Raw genomic sequence first — 15,749 nt, forward strand, 5'->3', positions numbered from 1 at the left:
TCTAATAGCCATTTTAACCAGTTATTAATAACGGCCGTTATTGCGTGACGGGCGAAACGGGAGAAATAGTACATGCACCATTTCTTCCGTTCGACAGTCCCAAAATAACGCCCATTAATAACGGGTTAAAGTGGCTTACGGCCGTTAGGGATTTTCTAACAGACGATTTTCAAGATTTTTATGACTGATGTTTCTAATTGAGGTATTTTTATAGTGTGAAAGCAGCCTTAACAATACTCTCCTTTTCAGTGTGGATTCCCTTCATGTATAAAAGTTTCTATCATATGTCCTCTGTCTCATCTTTCTTCAAAGCTATACATGCTATGTTTTTTTTTAACTTTTCCTGGTAAGTTTTATCAATCCATGTGCTAGTTTAGTAGCTCTTCTCTGTACTCTTTCCAAAATATCTATTTCCTTCTGGGGATAAGGTCTCCAGCACTGTGCACCAGATTCCAAGTGAGTTCCCACATTCTATCTTTTATAATGCATACAATATTGTTGGTTAGCCATTCATACGAACAGTGTAAGTAGTAATTTATTTATGGATATTTTTACTAGGTTGTTCATCGTACTAGGGGACATAATTCTTGAGGGGTGTCCATGTAGAACTACCACACCTTCACTATACTGGGTCCATTTAGGACTAACAATGCATGTTAGCGGGTAAATTATTTATTGGCATAATTAAATGTCAAGTTTTAAATAATGTCTGGTGTCCCGGTTGCAGAACACAACCTGTTTACCTGCCCTGTCAGGCGGATGTCACTTTTTGTCTGCTCCGGCCCATAGTTCCAGAGTTAAATGTCATGTGTTGCATAATGTATTCTAAGGTGATGAGGAGAGTGAGGTATAGTCCTGACCTCTGCTGTGTGACCTGTACCTCATCACACGAGGACAGGCCTGAGAGACCCGGTTGCAGAGATTCCAGTTCTTAAGTGTAATTGCCCTTCACCAGGATCCTACCAACCAGGCAATTCAGTCAAGTCTGTCCACGTCAAGTTCAGACCAAGTAAAGAAGTGCCAAGAAGTCGGGAGAAGTGCCAAAGAGCCAATAGGCCTAACAGCCTAAGAAGAGGATAAAAGCCTCTGGTAGCTCCTTTCCATACAAGTCCACCCTGGCGGTAAGCCACTGGATTCTTCAAGATTCTTAAAGTGAAGTTGCAAGGATTAGTGATTGTCAGCTCCCAAGTCAAGTCTAACATTATCTAAGGTCAAGTCCCACTCACTCTGTCCAAGTCCAGTTCGGACCAGTCTAAATTAAACCTAAGTCGAAGAGCTCCCTCTGTTAAAGGGGTTATCCAGTATAAGGTGATTTTAGTATGTACCATGCAGACAGTAATGGACATGTTTAGGAAGGATCTGCGCTTGTCTTGGGGCTAAATGGCTATGTTGTGAGATTTCCATAATACTGTGGCTAGCTGTTTGTAAACTAGTATTCCCCGTTTGACTTCTTTTTTTGACTACAAATCCCACAATGCCATCTTCCTCCCTCCCACACATCAGCCACCCCACCCATTGAAACATAAATGAGCTGCATCCATTCAAATCAGTGTGGTTTTTAATCAGGGTGCCTCCAGCTGTTGCATTAGTGGCAGATTGATCCCTCCACCCATTGAAGCAGACATGCTCCCTGTCATCAACTGACTAGTGAGTCAGGTCTCGGCCGCATTGCAAGCTGGGAAAAATCAAAGACAACAGTCATTTTGTATGCTGGTAAAAATAAATATTGGAGTGAGAAAACCGTCACACACACACACACAGGTACAGACACTATATTATGAACTACACTAACTTTACAGCCCCTGTAGCATAGTCAAAAAAAAAAATCCTGGAATACCCCTTTAAGTAACATTTTTGACTATTAGTGCAATTTAGAACTGGTCATCACTGACCCAACAATCAGTGAATTGTATAGCCCGCCTCAATAGACACTTGCTAACCCACCCAGTTTTACATTAGTAAGCTTTCAAAAGCTTTAGGAAAAAAAATAATAGCCAAACCAAAACCTTGCAACAGCCTAAAATCATTGACCCATTAGCATCATCCACTATATATTTATGGCAGAAGTTTTGGGTACTGTAATAAATGGGTTCAAAAGTGGGGCACTTTTATAGCTGACACTGCCGCAACAGACGTGACCGGGAGATAAATTCCTGAATCAATTATGATTGTGGCATCTAAATGGGTGCTTCCCAGGTGACTATTTCCTCCATAGTATACAACTCCCTTGTCTGCCATCTTAGTACTTCTATGGTCAGTACTTAGAAGTTTTTTTTTTTTAGTTTTTTTGGGTTAGATAGAAATATGATACAAGAGTCATGTGGTACCCTCATGTCACCAATTTACCCTGCTCCTCCATTTTTAGCCTTCCTTTTTATTCTTTCCTTCTATTTAGTAGCATGGCCGATTTTAAAATTAAGCGACAGCTGCAGTCCGCAAGATGCTGCAGAGAGCTGATAAATGATTCATCCTAATTAATTTTTTTTTTTTTTTTTTTTAAAGGCTTCATATAAACAATTCTGAAAACAAACTTTCAAGGTGCTTGGCAATATAAGTGCACGGAACAGAAAATTTACATAACTGGCACAAAGAATCGCACCAACATGCGTATAACAGATGTAGAAAAATACTAATTTTTTTAACAGCAGGTACTTTGATTATGAATTATCTTATACAATGTTTACTGTGCAGTATTTTATGGTATTTTCTTTACGAAAGCTGATATTAAAAAATAAGTCTCAAAAGTTGCTGCAGCTCTTAAGGGGTTAAAGAGGACCTGTCAGCTCTCCAGACATGCAGAGTTACTGAATAATTAATTGAATTGCTTAGAAATGTAGCAATTCTACCAAGGGCCCACGTTCGCACTAACATGGATGTCTCAGCCCCTTTCATCCTGGGTCGTGGGATGAGACGGGGGGTCCTCGCTTTCTCCATTTCTTTTTGCATCGGCGGTGGAGCCTTTGGCTGCGGCCATCCGTAATGGCCTTACTATTTGTGGCATCCCAGGGGGTCAATCATAGAGGATTCCTTTTAGGTAGATGACACATTGTATTTGGCGGATGTGGAGGTCCTCTCCTGTCCTTAAAGGGGTACTCAAATTTTTTATTTTTTTTTAAATCACCTGGTGCCAGAAAGTTAAACAGATTTGTAAAAATCACTTCTATTAAAAAAATCTTAATCCTTACAGTGCTTTTTAGGGGCTGTATACTAAAGAGAAATCCAGAAAAGAAATGCATTTCCTCTGTCATGACCACAGTGCTCTCTGCTGACCTCTGCTGTCAATTTTAGGAACTGTCCAGAGCAGGCGAAAATCCCCATAGCAAACATATGCTGCTCTGGACATTTCCTAAAATGGACAGCAGAGGTCAGCAAAGAGCACTGTGGTCATGACATCAGAGGAAATGCATTACTTTTTTGGATTTCTCTTTAGTATACAGCCCTTAAAAAGTACTGGAAGGATTAAGATTTTTTTTAATAGAAGTTATTTACAAATCTGTTTAACTTTCTAATACCAGTTGAAAAAAAAAAAAAAAAAAAAAAAGTTTTCTACAGGAGTACCCCTTTAATAGACCTTCTGGACTGGTTTGGGTCGATCTCGGGCTTATGGGTGAACTGGGCCAAGTCCTCATTAATGGCGCTTTCACCTACGATTTTCCTCTCTCCCTAGTGGGGTGCAATTGGTTTCCCAATTCAGATATTTGGGGGTAGAGGTTAATGCATCCCTGACAGATTATCTTTCCCTGAATTTAGATCCGCTATTGAGATCCACCATTGAGCGGTTGAATGTCTGGTCCTCACTCCCTCTCTCCCTAGCTGGCATGATTAATATCTTCAAAATGATTTACCTCCCTAAATTCCTCTACCTTTTTCATTTAGCCCGTTATTCCCCCTAAGAAATACTTTAGTGTGCTTATTGGTGCTCTGGGATTCTTCTATTGGCAGGAAAAGCCTCTTAGACTTGGTCGGGCTCTTTTCCAGGCTCCAAAAAAAATTTAAATAAATAAATAAATAAAAATGGGGGCTTAGCCACCCCTGATGTATATAACTATTTTCTTGCCTCCCAACTGGTCTATGAAGCGTAGTGGATTGACCTGGTTCTGTTGAACTCGGCTACTACCCTGGCTGGTGCATTCATGGGTTCGTATGAAGCGCTCACTATACAGGTACCACTCTTACTCTTCCCTTATTCTCCCCCTTCTGACTATTGCTAAAGTGTGGTCCGTGGTGTCGAGTAGATTCCCAAAGCAGCTGGTGTTTCCTAGAACACCCTTGTGGGGGAATGTACCCTTAACCTCACCTACATGGGTTACAGGGGGATGGTTTCTGGGGTTAGCATGGAGTCAAATTTGTGATCCATTTGTGCTCCGGCTTTTTCTGAGGTGGAGCTTCTCCTGGGCACTACGGACCTTTCTAAACCTCTTACTCAGTCTTATGCTCTTCAGTCACTGGGGCCTGAGAATTGGGGTTACCGGGAGGTGTGCATGTGAGCGTGGAGGAGTGTACTGAGCCTTCCTGGGTTGGGTCTCGGACGCTTCTTTCTCATTGGCCTGACTTTATGCACATTATTATCCCTCATTGTGGTGAAGGTGGGCTTTGGGTCCCAGGGGGTGTGTTATTTCTGTCTACCTTGATGGAAGTTTGTTATTTAACATGCAAAAATGTTATACTTTACTGTCTTTGTGCTGTTTAATATTCATTATTACAAAATATTTATTAATTTAAAAAACTAGGGGGGTCTCTCTATATTGACAATGTCCAATCAGTGCAGACAGGGCCAGACTGTAGGGATGGCTAACAAGGAAAATGTTATTGTCCAGCTAATTCTTCTAGAAATGTATAAATTAACAAATAAATGGCACAATGCAGAGTTGTAAGAAAAGAGGATTCATAATTGTTAGTACTTGTATCTCAAGTAAGAACTAGAAAGACAGAAAAAAAAAAAAAAAAAAAGCTGACTGGTCTTTTCTAACGCTATATCCAGTGGGAGAGCCTACAAATTTATAGCTGTTCGATTAAACAAGTAAAACAGGACTCCAATATTGTTGCAAAGAGGTAACAAGTTTGGCATTCGCTGACTAGCAATTTTTGTGAAAATAAATGTGCTAATCTGCAAATTTCCATGTTCTTACACTGTAGGTGTTACAAAAAGGTTAGCATTCTTTAACTGAAACCCAATAACCTACCTAATAATCCCAGCCTTAAACTTTCCAAACCTCTCTGCTACTTCTTCAACATGGTAACGTTGCTGGTAACTTTGGTTACCAGATTCACCACATGATTCCATAAACTCTTTTCTTTTCTTGCCAATATGCACAAAATCACGAGGCTGAAAACAAAAGCATAGTAAGTGAGTCACAGATGGTGGAGGAGGTCTACCATATTAACTTGTGCTAACCCTCCAACTACAGAAAATGCAACCAAAAACTGATTGTTAATTTTTGATAATCTTCTATGCCAGGGATAGGCAACCTTTTGGTAGTGCTGTGCCAAAAATTATTTGTGAAGTCACTCTGTGCCAGAAATATGGGTGTGGCTTTATTATGGGGGTGGCTTACTGTGGGTGGTGTTTGTGGGGTGTGGCTTGTCACAGGGTAAGTTTTTTTTTTTCTGAATGTTTCCAATATATTGTCCCTGCTGTAAGGAACTTACAGTGAGGACAATAAAAAGAGGAAATTGCCCACAACAGCCAATAAAGTATTTGTTTAGCATGGATAAGCATTTTAATTCAGACCCCAGAATCATACCCCAGTATCACTGCCCCGCATAATACAGACTCCAGAGCCCCTGTGCCCGGGCTTCAAAAACTTTAAATTTGTTTTTTAAACTCCCCTTACTACGTTCCCCCGTTGCGCCGATATCAGCATCCTGTTCCTCCAGTGCTGCTCGGCTTCCTGCTTCTTAGGCTCGGAACGTCACACTGCAGTCAGCGTATCGCCGGCCGCAGCAAAGTCCAGTCTTGGCCGGTGATAGACTGAACGCACTGTCATGTAAGGAGCCCGGGCCCTGCCTTCTCCCTGCTGCCCGGGATCCTTACGTGACGATCAGCCGAGACAGGACATCGCTTCGGCTGGCGATACGCTGACTGAAGCGTGACAATCCGAGCCCAAGAAGAAGGAAGGATCAACAGGGGAAAGTAGGAAGGAGAGTTAGTTAGTTTTTTGTTTTTTTTAGTGTTTGCAGCCTGGGCACAGGGGGAAGTTAAGTGTTGTGCCCCAGTTCTCCTTTAAAAGGTAAAACCCAAGTACATGTTTGGCTGCCCCTTGTTACTTTCACAAATAACCAATGTTTAAAGCTGTGGGTGGCCCACAAGCAGTTAAAAACACTTGAAATGCATTGTATTTTTGTAAAGCACTTTAAAGTGTGCAGAAAGGAGCCCCAAATTGCACTTAAAAGGAACCTCTCAGCTCCATTTACTACCAAGAGATGCAGACACCATTGAATAGCTGTTGGGGTATAAATGCAAACTGTACCCTTGCTGGAGTTGGTGATGGTCAAACTTATAAAATCACCTTTTTAATTTATTACTCAAGAAGGTGGGACTGGGGGCATGGCCTGCATGGGGAGCTGAGCAGACGTGTGTCTGCCGAGCTCCCACTTCGCAGTATACATTTACCCTGAAAACTACCCCTGCCCCGCGATGACACTTACCTGAGGGGGTGCTCTGAACTCCGGAAGGTCTCCTGCTGCGATGGAAGCTGTCCTGGATCCTTTTTCTGGGTGCCGGAGGCAGTGCACGGATCTCTGGAGGGGCCGGACAGTGGCTGTGCGGGTGGTGGCGGCGTTGGACAGAGGAGAGGAGGCTCTGATCCTGCGAGGTACTCCGTGGTGTTCCCTACTTGCCAGGATCCTGGCTGGTCCCTGGTTGTTGTGGCTGGAGGCCCCACCATTGCTGGCATTTGTGGGCGGAGCTTGATCCTGTGCTGGGTCTCCTTGGCAACTCCCGCTCTTCTGAGACAGCTGGGCTGCTGCGCTGAAGTACAGCTCTCTGCAGGAGAGCACCGGAGGATGGCTGAACTATCTCCTGAGGATTTGTGGGGCTCTGTGGGGGTACTATAGCCCTGGGGCTGCCTCTGTACTCCTTCAATAATCTGCCTGGGCTGCCAAGTGCTGCTGCATCAGTGAGTAGCCTCCCCCACCCCACCCCCCCATATTTACCTGCCTCATTGCTATAGCAGCATCTGCCTACACCTGGGGTTGCTGGGACTTACAAATGACGAAGTGCTGACTCTGTGCTGGGTGTCTCCCCTCCTGAAGCTACTATAGTGTCCAATGATGGACTGTTTCTCCCTTATCCACTACTGGGCTTGCTGGGACTTATGGTGGTTGGAGTGCTTGTGAAGTTCTGGGTGTTCTATGTTAAGTCATAAACGGACTATTCTCTGCCAGATTCTGACCCTCACCTGCTATTGAGTTTGCTAAGGCCTGTGGCGCTTGAAGTGTTTGCGCTCTCTTACCCAGAGACACCTGCCCTATGTACTAAATGTGGTGTCCCTCTATTCTAGTGCCCTACATTGCTCCTATTTGCCCTGCTAAGTGACTGTGTGCTGCTATGGGTGGCCCAAGGGGCAGATCCAAACACTAAGTCAGGAGCTGGGATGGCTCGCCCTTCATTTGATAAGGTCTCTTCGGAGGACGGACATTATGAGGTTAGCGGACGCTCGCAACCTGACTGTGGCTCAGACGCCCCTTTCTACCAAAGTGGCGGCCAATACTGCAAAGACGTTGAGTCAGTTCTCCAGATCTGAGGATCCTTCGGGCAGTTCCTCACCTGGTCAGTCCGTGCCCTTAGCAGATCCACCTCCTGGTCCGTCGCCTCTTACATCTCCAGAACTGATGGCGTATGATGGGGCCACCATAGACCTCTGCTTTACTGAAATATTGTCTACTATAACCTTCTGTCATATTCGCATGATCTCTAAAGTGGATGAACTTAGACAGTAATTTGTCATCCTGCACCACAAGATTAAGAAGTTGAGGGAGCACACCACGGAGCACAGAGTTTCTACAGTGGAAGATACTCTATGCCCTGTCTCTCAGTTTAGAGGAATAGTGGACAGAGCTAACAACTTTGAAAATCAACTCCGGTGCAACAATGTTCGGCTGGTGGGACTTCCCGAAACGGCGGAGGTTTCTGACCCTGTGGCGTTCCTTGAATCCTGGCTAAAAGATCTTGCCTGCGGATAGCTTCCCTCTTTTCTTCTCGGTGGAACAGGCCCATAGGGTCCCTGCTAGACCTCCTGTCCCTGGGGGCACCCCGGCCCTTTCTGGCGAAGATTCTACATTTCAAAGATAGGGATGCTATCCTGCAGGCGGTGAGGATTATGGGTGAAGTTATCTTCGGTGACAGCAGAGTCACCTTCTACCCTACACAGACGTTAGAGCCAAGCTTCGCTCCAAAGGCTATAGATATGCCATGCTATACCCAGCTTGTCAGAGGGTGGTGGATCGATGCACCACTAAATTCTTCACTTCACCTTCTGAGGCGATGTAGTGGGCGGAGGTTGCCCCTCTGCCTGCTCAGCCGCCAGATTGATTTCCCTGTTGGACTGCCTGCTCCATTTTTAGTTAGTGGTTTAGGAATTGAATAGTTGTCAGAGGTACGAGCCTCTCTTAGGTCCTCCCCTTGATAGGGGGTTGATGGCGGGAGGTGGTGATTAGGTGGATTGGAAGTAGCTCCTACACTCACCTGATATTGTTTTATTGTTTGGGGTATAGGTCTGCACTGGTTTAGTTTGTGTTAGACTGAATTGTTCGGGGAAGGTTTTACAGTTCTTATCTGTTTTTGCTGTTCTGTGTTGTGGTGTCTTTGTTGTCTGGTTGTGCGTGGTGTGCCTGGGAGCTCTCCTAGTTAAACGGTTTGTGTGTTGAGTATGTGCTTCTCACTGGTTTGATGATGGGGTACCTTATACAGTTGGAACGTCAGCGGCCTTAAAATGACAAATTGAAGAGTGCTGTGCCTAAATTTTGTAAAAGAGACACTCCCCACTTATTTGTTTTACAAAAAAACTCACCTTACGGGTCAGAAGGTGTTGGCCCTCAGGAGGGCATGGGTTGCAAGGGGATATTCTTATTCATCACTAACTAGAGGGTTTTCGGTCCTGGTGTCCAAATCCCTGTCTCTGGTGATCTCAGGTATTGTGACCACTTCGGTATGTGATCCTTCACTGTTCGTTGTTCTGTTCCACACTGGTCTCTTTGTATGTGCCTCCTCCTTTTCATGTTGCCTTGTTGGACTCCCTTACACATAAACGGACTTCTTTCCTTACTGACCCTGTTCTTTTTATAGGAGACTTCAATGTTGTTCCTGATCCCCGGCTTGATTGCACCAGTGCTGCGGACCCTGGCTCATCTGCATTGGCTTCTTGGCATCTGGGGCTGTGCCTTACTGAACTCTGGAGATGGAAATATCCGGACAACTGTCTTCTTTTATTCCTCGGTGCACAAGTCCTCTCTAACTGATCTCGCCTTTGGCTGACCTTCTGCCAGCGGTGAGTGGTGTGTGTTATACCAGTAGAGGGATCTCCGATCATTCTGCCTTGATAGTTACATTGTCACTAGGTCCTCGTCCCTTCTCTTGGCTGTGGAGAATGCTTCCAGGGTGGCTTCAGGCGGAAAAGATTTCTTCCTCCTTGGAGGTCGCACACACTGATTATTGGACACATAATGCCTCCCATCCGGATGTTTTGATCAAGTGTGATTCCTATAAAGCAATTATTCGGGGAGAGTTTGTGGCTGGTGTGGCAAGGAGGAGAGCAGGGATGGGTGCCCAAGAAAGGGCGTTACAGTCTAAAATAGGGGTCCTTGAAGCAGCAGTGGTTAGGGATCCCACTCCGGAGGCAGAAAGGGCGGGGGCTAGGGTGCAGCGGTCTCTTGAATATACAGAAGGATCGTGTGCACTTGAAAATGGTGGATAGAGAAGTGGCATTATTTGAATTTGGGGACAAGAATGGTAAACTGTTAGCTTACTTGTCTAGGGAGAGCCGTCCTGTAGCTTCCATCCCCTGTGTACATACTTAGGATGGGACACTTCGCTCTGACCCGATGATTATTAAATGGGATATTCCGCTCCTTTTATAGTTCCCTATACGCCTTTTGGAAGACATCAGAGGGCTTTAAAGTTCAGCATCAATTTTCCACAAAATTTTTAAAATCGGAATTTTTCAGGGACCAGTTAAGTTTTGAAGTGGATTTGAAGGGCCTTCATATTAGAAATACCCCATAAATGACCCCATTATAAAAAAAACTGCACCCCTCAAAGTATTCAAAATGACAATCAAAAAGTTTGTTAACCCTTTAGGGGTTTCACAGGAATAGCGGCAGAGTGAAGGAGAAAATTCAAAATCTTCATTTTTTTTTTTTTACACTCGCATGTTCTTGTAGACGCAGTTTTTGAATTTTTACAAGGGTTAACAAGAGAAAAAGCCCCCCAAAATTTGTAACCCAATTTCTCTTGACTAAGGAAATACCTCATATGTGTATGTCAAGTGTTCGATGGGCGCAGTAGAGGGCTCAGAAGGGAAGGAGCAACAATGGGATTTTGGAGAGTGAATTTTTCTGAAATGATTTTTTAGGGGCATGTCAAAAAAAAAAAAAAAAAAAAAAAAAAATGGCATACCATTTTGGAAACTACACCCCTCAAGGCAAGTAACAAGGGGTACAGTGAGCCTTAACACCCCACAGGTGTTTGACGACTTTTCGTTAAAGTCGGATGTGTAAATGAAAAAAAAATTTCACTTAAGTGCAGTTTCTTTTCCCAAATTTACCATTTTTACAAAGGGTAATGGGAGAAAATGCCCCCCAAAATTTGTAACTCATCTCTTCTGAGTATGGAAATACCCCATGTTAGGGCGTAAAATGCTCTGCGGGCGAACTACAATGCTCAGAAGAGAAGGAGTCACATTTGGCTTTTTGAAAGCAAATTTTGATGAAATGGTTTTTGGGGGGCATGTCACATTTAGGAAATCCCTATGGTGCCAGATCGGCAAAAACAAAACAAAAAAAAAAACCATGGCATACTATTTTGGAAACTACATCCCTCAAGGCACGTAACAAGGGGGTACAGTGAGCCTTAACACCCCACAGGTGATTGACAAACTTTCGTTAAAGTGGGACGTGAAAATGAAAAATTTGATTTTTAACACTAAAACTTTATATTCACAAGGAGTAATAGGAGAAAATGTCCCACAAAATTTGTAACCCCATTTCTCTCGAGTAAGGAAATACCTCATATGTGGATGTAAAGTGATCTACGGGTGCACTAGAGGGCTCAGAAGGGAAGGAGCGACATTGGGCTTTTGGAGAGAGAATTTTGCTGAAATGGTTTTTGGGGGCATGTTGCATTTAGTAAGCCTCCATGATGCCAGAACAGTAAAAAACCACCCACTTAGCATACTATTTTGGAAACTACACCCCTCACAGAATTTAATAAGGGTGCAGTGAGCATTTACACCCCACTGGTATTTGACAGATCTTTGGAACAGTGAGCTGTGCAAATGAAAAATTACATTTTTCATTTTTACGGACGACTGTTCAAAAAAAAAAAAAAAATCTGTCAGACACCTGTAAATGCTCACTGCACCCCTTGTTACATTCTGTGAGGGGTGTAGTTTACAAAATGGGGTCACTTGTGGAGGGGGTCCACTGTTCTGGCACCATGGGGGCTTTGTAAACACACATAGCCTTCAATTCCAGCCTAATTCTCTCTCAAAAAGCCCAATGGTGCCCCTTCTATTCTGAGCATTGTAGTTTGCCCACAGAGCACTTTACATCCACATATGAGGTATGTTCTTACTCAGAAGAAATGGGGTTACAAATTTTGGGGGGCTTTTTTCCTATTATCTCTATTATATTAAAATTCCCACCCCCCTTTTTATTTTTTGTTAGTCTAGTGTTTTTAGGGTACATTCACACAGGCGCAGGTTCACAGTAAGTTTTCCGCCAGGAGTTTGAGCTGCGGCGGAAAATTTGCTGCAGCTCAAACTTGTAGAAGGAAACCCACTGTAAACCCGCCCGTGTAAATATACCCTGTTCACATGGTTGGGTCAGGTCTTGCGCCCCAAACCTTCAGCTGTGGCAAAATGACAACTCCCAGAATGCACTGATAGACCGTACATGCTAGGAGTTGTACTTTTACAACAGGTGTAGGCACACTGGTGGGGAAACCACCGAGTTAGAAAACAGACTCTAGCTCAGTGTTTCCCGACCAGTGTGCCTCCAGCTGTTGCAAAACTACAACTCCCAGACCCTACATGCTGGGAGTTGTAGTTTTGCAACAGCTGGAGGCACACTGGTCGGGAAACACTGAGCTAGAGTCTGTTTCCTAACTCAGTGTGCCTATTGCTGTTGCAAAACTACAATTCCCAGCATGGCCAGACAGTTAGGGATGCTGGGCGTGTAGTTCTGCAATATTTGGCCCTTCAGATGTTGCAGAACTACAACTACCAGCATGCCTGGACAGTCTGGGCATGCTAGGAGTTGTAGTTATGCAACAACTGGGGAAGAACAGTTTGGAGACCGCTAAGTAGTGGTCTCTAAACTGTAGCCCTCCAGATGTTGCAAAACTACAACTCCAAGCATGCCCAGACTATACAGGTAGTTCTGCAACATATGAAGGGCCAGATATTGCACAACTACCTGCCCAGCATCCCCGACTGTCTGGCCATGCTTGGCATTGTACTTTTGCAACATCTGGAGGGCTACAGTTTAGAGACCACCACACAGTGGTCTCCAAACTGTGACCCTCCAGATTTTGCAAAACTACAACTCCCAGCATGCCCAGACAGCCTGCTACAACTCCCAGCATGCCCCAGATAGAGGGTGCCCCTCACTCCTGCCACCTTACTCCTATCCTTTAGGATGGTCGGATCATTCTTATTTTCCGGGTGATCGGGTCACCAGTGACCCAATTGGCCCGGATCGCGGCAAATCGCCGGTCTGAATTGACCTGCGATTTGCCACAATCGCAGACATGGGGGGGCCACGGGCAGCCTGCTGATAGATATCAGCAGTCATCCTGGTACGATCACCGCCCGGCGAGCGGCAGTGATCGAAAATGCGGAGGACGTACAGGTACGCCCTCCGTCCTTAAGTACCGTGACGCGAGGGCGTATCCATACGCCCTCCGTCCCCAACAGGTTAATTATTTGGCGTTGTTCCTGGGAACCGCCGACCTGTCTAAGCCTCTCACTCAAGTTTATGCTTTGTTGGAATCGGTGGGTCCAGATCAGTTTACTATTGCATAATCAAAGTGGGTCGAAGATATTCCTAGTGTCTCCGAGGAAATGTGGAAGGAAGTGGTTAAGACGTATTATCTAATTTGGTTAGTGCCCGAGACATGCTCATTCAGTTCAGGTTTGTTCTCCGCTTATATTATACTCCCGTTAGACTGCATCGTATGGTGATCTCGGGGGAAAGATGTTTGTTTTAGGTATGGGAGAGAGAGAGGCACTTTTTTGCATGCGGTGTGGAACTGTTCGTGTGTTACGCCCTTCTGGAGAGAGGTGATGCAATTCCTGTCTGATTATCTGGAATTTCCCTTTGTTTTAACACCAGGAGGTTTGTCTGTTGGGAGTGAATGGTGAGCTCCTAGGAGGTGTTCTGGTGTGTGAATGGTTGTGGTGTTAGTTCTTCTCTATGGGGATACTCCTTACCTTCCTAAATTATAATGTTCTATGATCTATGGAAGACGGATTGCCACTATTGCTTATTTTTACACCCTGTCTTATTGACCAATTTGTATTTTGGTATTGAAGGGGAGATGGGTTGTTTGAATAGTTTGTTAATTCTTAATTGAAAACTAAAAAACTAGAAAAAAAAAAAAAAAAAAAGTGGGGCCAAGTTGCCACACCTTAGAGCACCTCCCCACTTTCTCGCCTCCCAGCCTCTCCTTGAACGAGATACAGGGCTCTGTACGCTTATTAAAGGAGGAACTGGGAGGGGCAAGCAAGAAGGCATGCCAGTCTGACACTTGAGACCCCTGGTCCAATCCCTTGATACAGTTTAGCATTCATAGTTTTAGCAACACCATCAGCTCTGGGAAAGGTACAGTTTGCTTTATACCCTAACAGCTATTAAATAGTGTCTACAGCACTTCATAGCAAATATAGCAGACAGATATACCCATACATAAGAGGGGAATAACTTACTTTAGGACAGTCTTTTAGTTGATGATCTTCTAATCCACAGTTGAAGCAGCATGGTTTAGGTCTATAACAAATGAAAACACTTTTTAACAAACAATATATTACTAGGGTCACTGTAGCACATTTTATATGTGCCCTGCTTCTTGGCTTTTATTGTAAGTTTATAATTGTAGGTAAGACATCAGTTTAGGCTTGTTCACACATTGCAGATCCTTATAGGGAATGTATGAAGTGAATGGGATCCAAGAGATCCCTCACTTTGTCCGATCTGAACACAAGCAACAGGGCACCTATTTACTAAAATAACCAAACTTTTAATTTTAATTTTATTTTTTTTAACAACAATGTTTTTTAGTTACCAAAACAGCTACAATACAATTTTTCGGACAATAAGACATCTCCGGTTAGGACAACTAAAAATAGAGTTAAAAAAAAGAAATTTGATACCAATTTAAAACTTCCCCAATGGTCTAAAGAAGGGGAGGGGTTTAAGGGACTAACTTTAATGATCTACGCTCAAAGAGGGTCTTCAGTCAGATTCTGTTTTGCTTAGTCTGTCCTCATCTTCTGACAAACTGATAGTTAAATGTAATAAGTTAACTATATGCACCATTGCAGAGTTAGAATAGCTTTCCATAAGCATAATACAAGCATATTTTTCTATGGCCAAAGTACAGATAAACTGCTGGTCTGATGATTTGAAGTGATAGCATACAGACCTTAATGATGCTGTCAGTTCCGGTCAATAGACCAGCATTTGGGCCAGTACTTGCTGCCGTAATACAGATGCAGAAAGTCACCTCTTATGCTTTTAGGAAAATAGCCCTAATGTTTCTTCTGTCATGTGGGTCCCCAATATTGCTTTGTAGGGCCTTTTATGCTCTTCTTGTTTTGTTTGTTTTATTGAGATGTGTTTATGAATTTTTAAACTATATGAATTCGGGTGGGGTCAGGTGGGTGGTCCAACTGTGGGCTGCCCCGTGATCTGGAAATTGTGGACCCAATTATCCTGTTAAAATGAAGTGGCCATCACACATGTGCAACACCGCTACATTCATTCTCTAGGGGGATCTACCATAGAGAGTACAGCATTCTGTTGTCTCTGCAGCTCCCATAGGGAATGAAACTACGGCACATCTGAACAGCCAGCCACTTCGTTCTAATAGACTCTAGTTCCAGCTCTCAAGATTCAGGGAGAGCCAGCAGACAGACAACTGCTGCGATCAGATAATTATCCTCCATCCTGTGCATAGGGAATAACTTTGCAAGGTGGGAAAAACACTAACGCCATGACATTATATACACATACACACAGCAACACACAAACAGCACTGCTCCATACACACAGCAAATTTACCTGCACTGATGCACACACTGTAGATACACACAAGTCTTTCACTTCAGAAAAAAATATATTTTTTCTAGGCATGAGACATCCTATGATGGTGACATGCCTGAAGGTCCTTTAAGTACAAAACACCTTCAATGTATCACCTCCATTGCAGTCAAAGGTTCACTACCTGCACCACAGGGAGAAGTCTGTTTCTCACAGTTCTTTCCATGGCTGAGAGCTGAATGCTATGTGCACATGACATTCAGCTTCATCTT

The 15,749-nt window shown here is 43.9% G+C and overlaps 1 protein-coding gene across 1 annotated transcript in view; it reads right to left on the reverse strand.

Annotated features, from left to right (window-relative positions):
* ZCCHC8 (zinc finger CCHC-type containing 8) overlaps positions 1 to 15,749 on the reverse strand; it is a 67,259-nt gene that overhangs the window by 28,930 nt on the left and 22,580 nt on the right. Inside the window, exons 8-9 of the mRNA XM_056535325.1 lie at positions 14,145 to 14,205; positions 5,184 to 5,326 (exon numbers count right to left, since the gene is read on the reverse strand). Of these exons, the coding sequence (XP_056391300.1) occupies positions 5,184 to 5,326; positions 14,145 to 14,205 (204 nt within the window). The remainder of the gene's footprint in view (positions 1 to 5,183; positions 5,327 to 14,144; positions 14,206 to 15,749) is intronic.

The sequence above is a fragment of the Hyla sarda genome, chromosome 1 (genome assembly GCF_029499605.1).
Source record: "Hyla sarda isolate aHylSar1 chromosome 1, aHylSar1.hap1, whole genome shotgun sequence".
Taxonomy (NCBI): Eukaryota; Metazoa; Chordata; class Amphibia; order Anura; family Hylidae; genus Hyla; species Hyla sarda.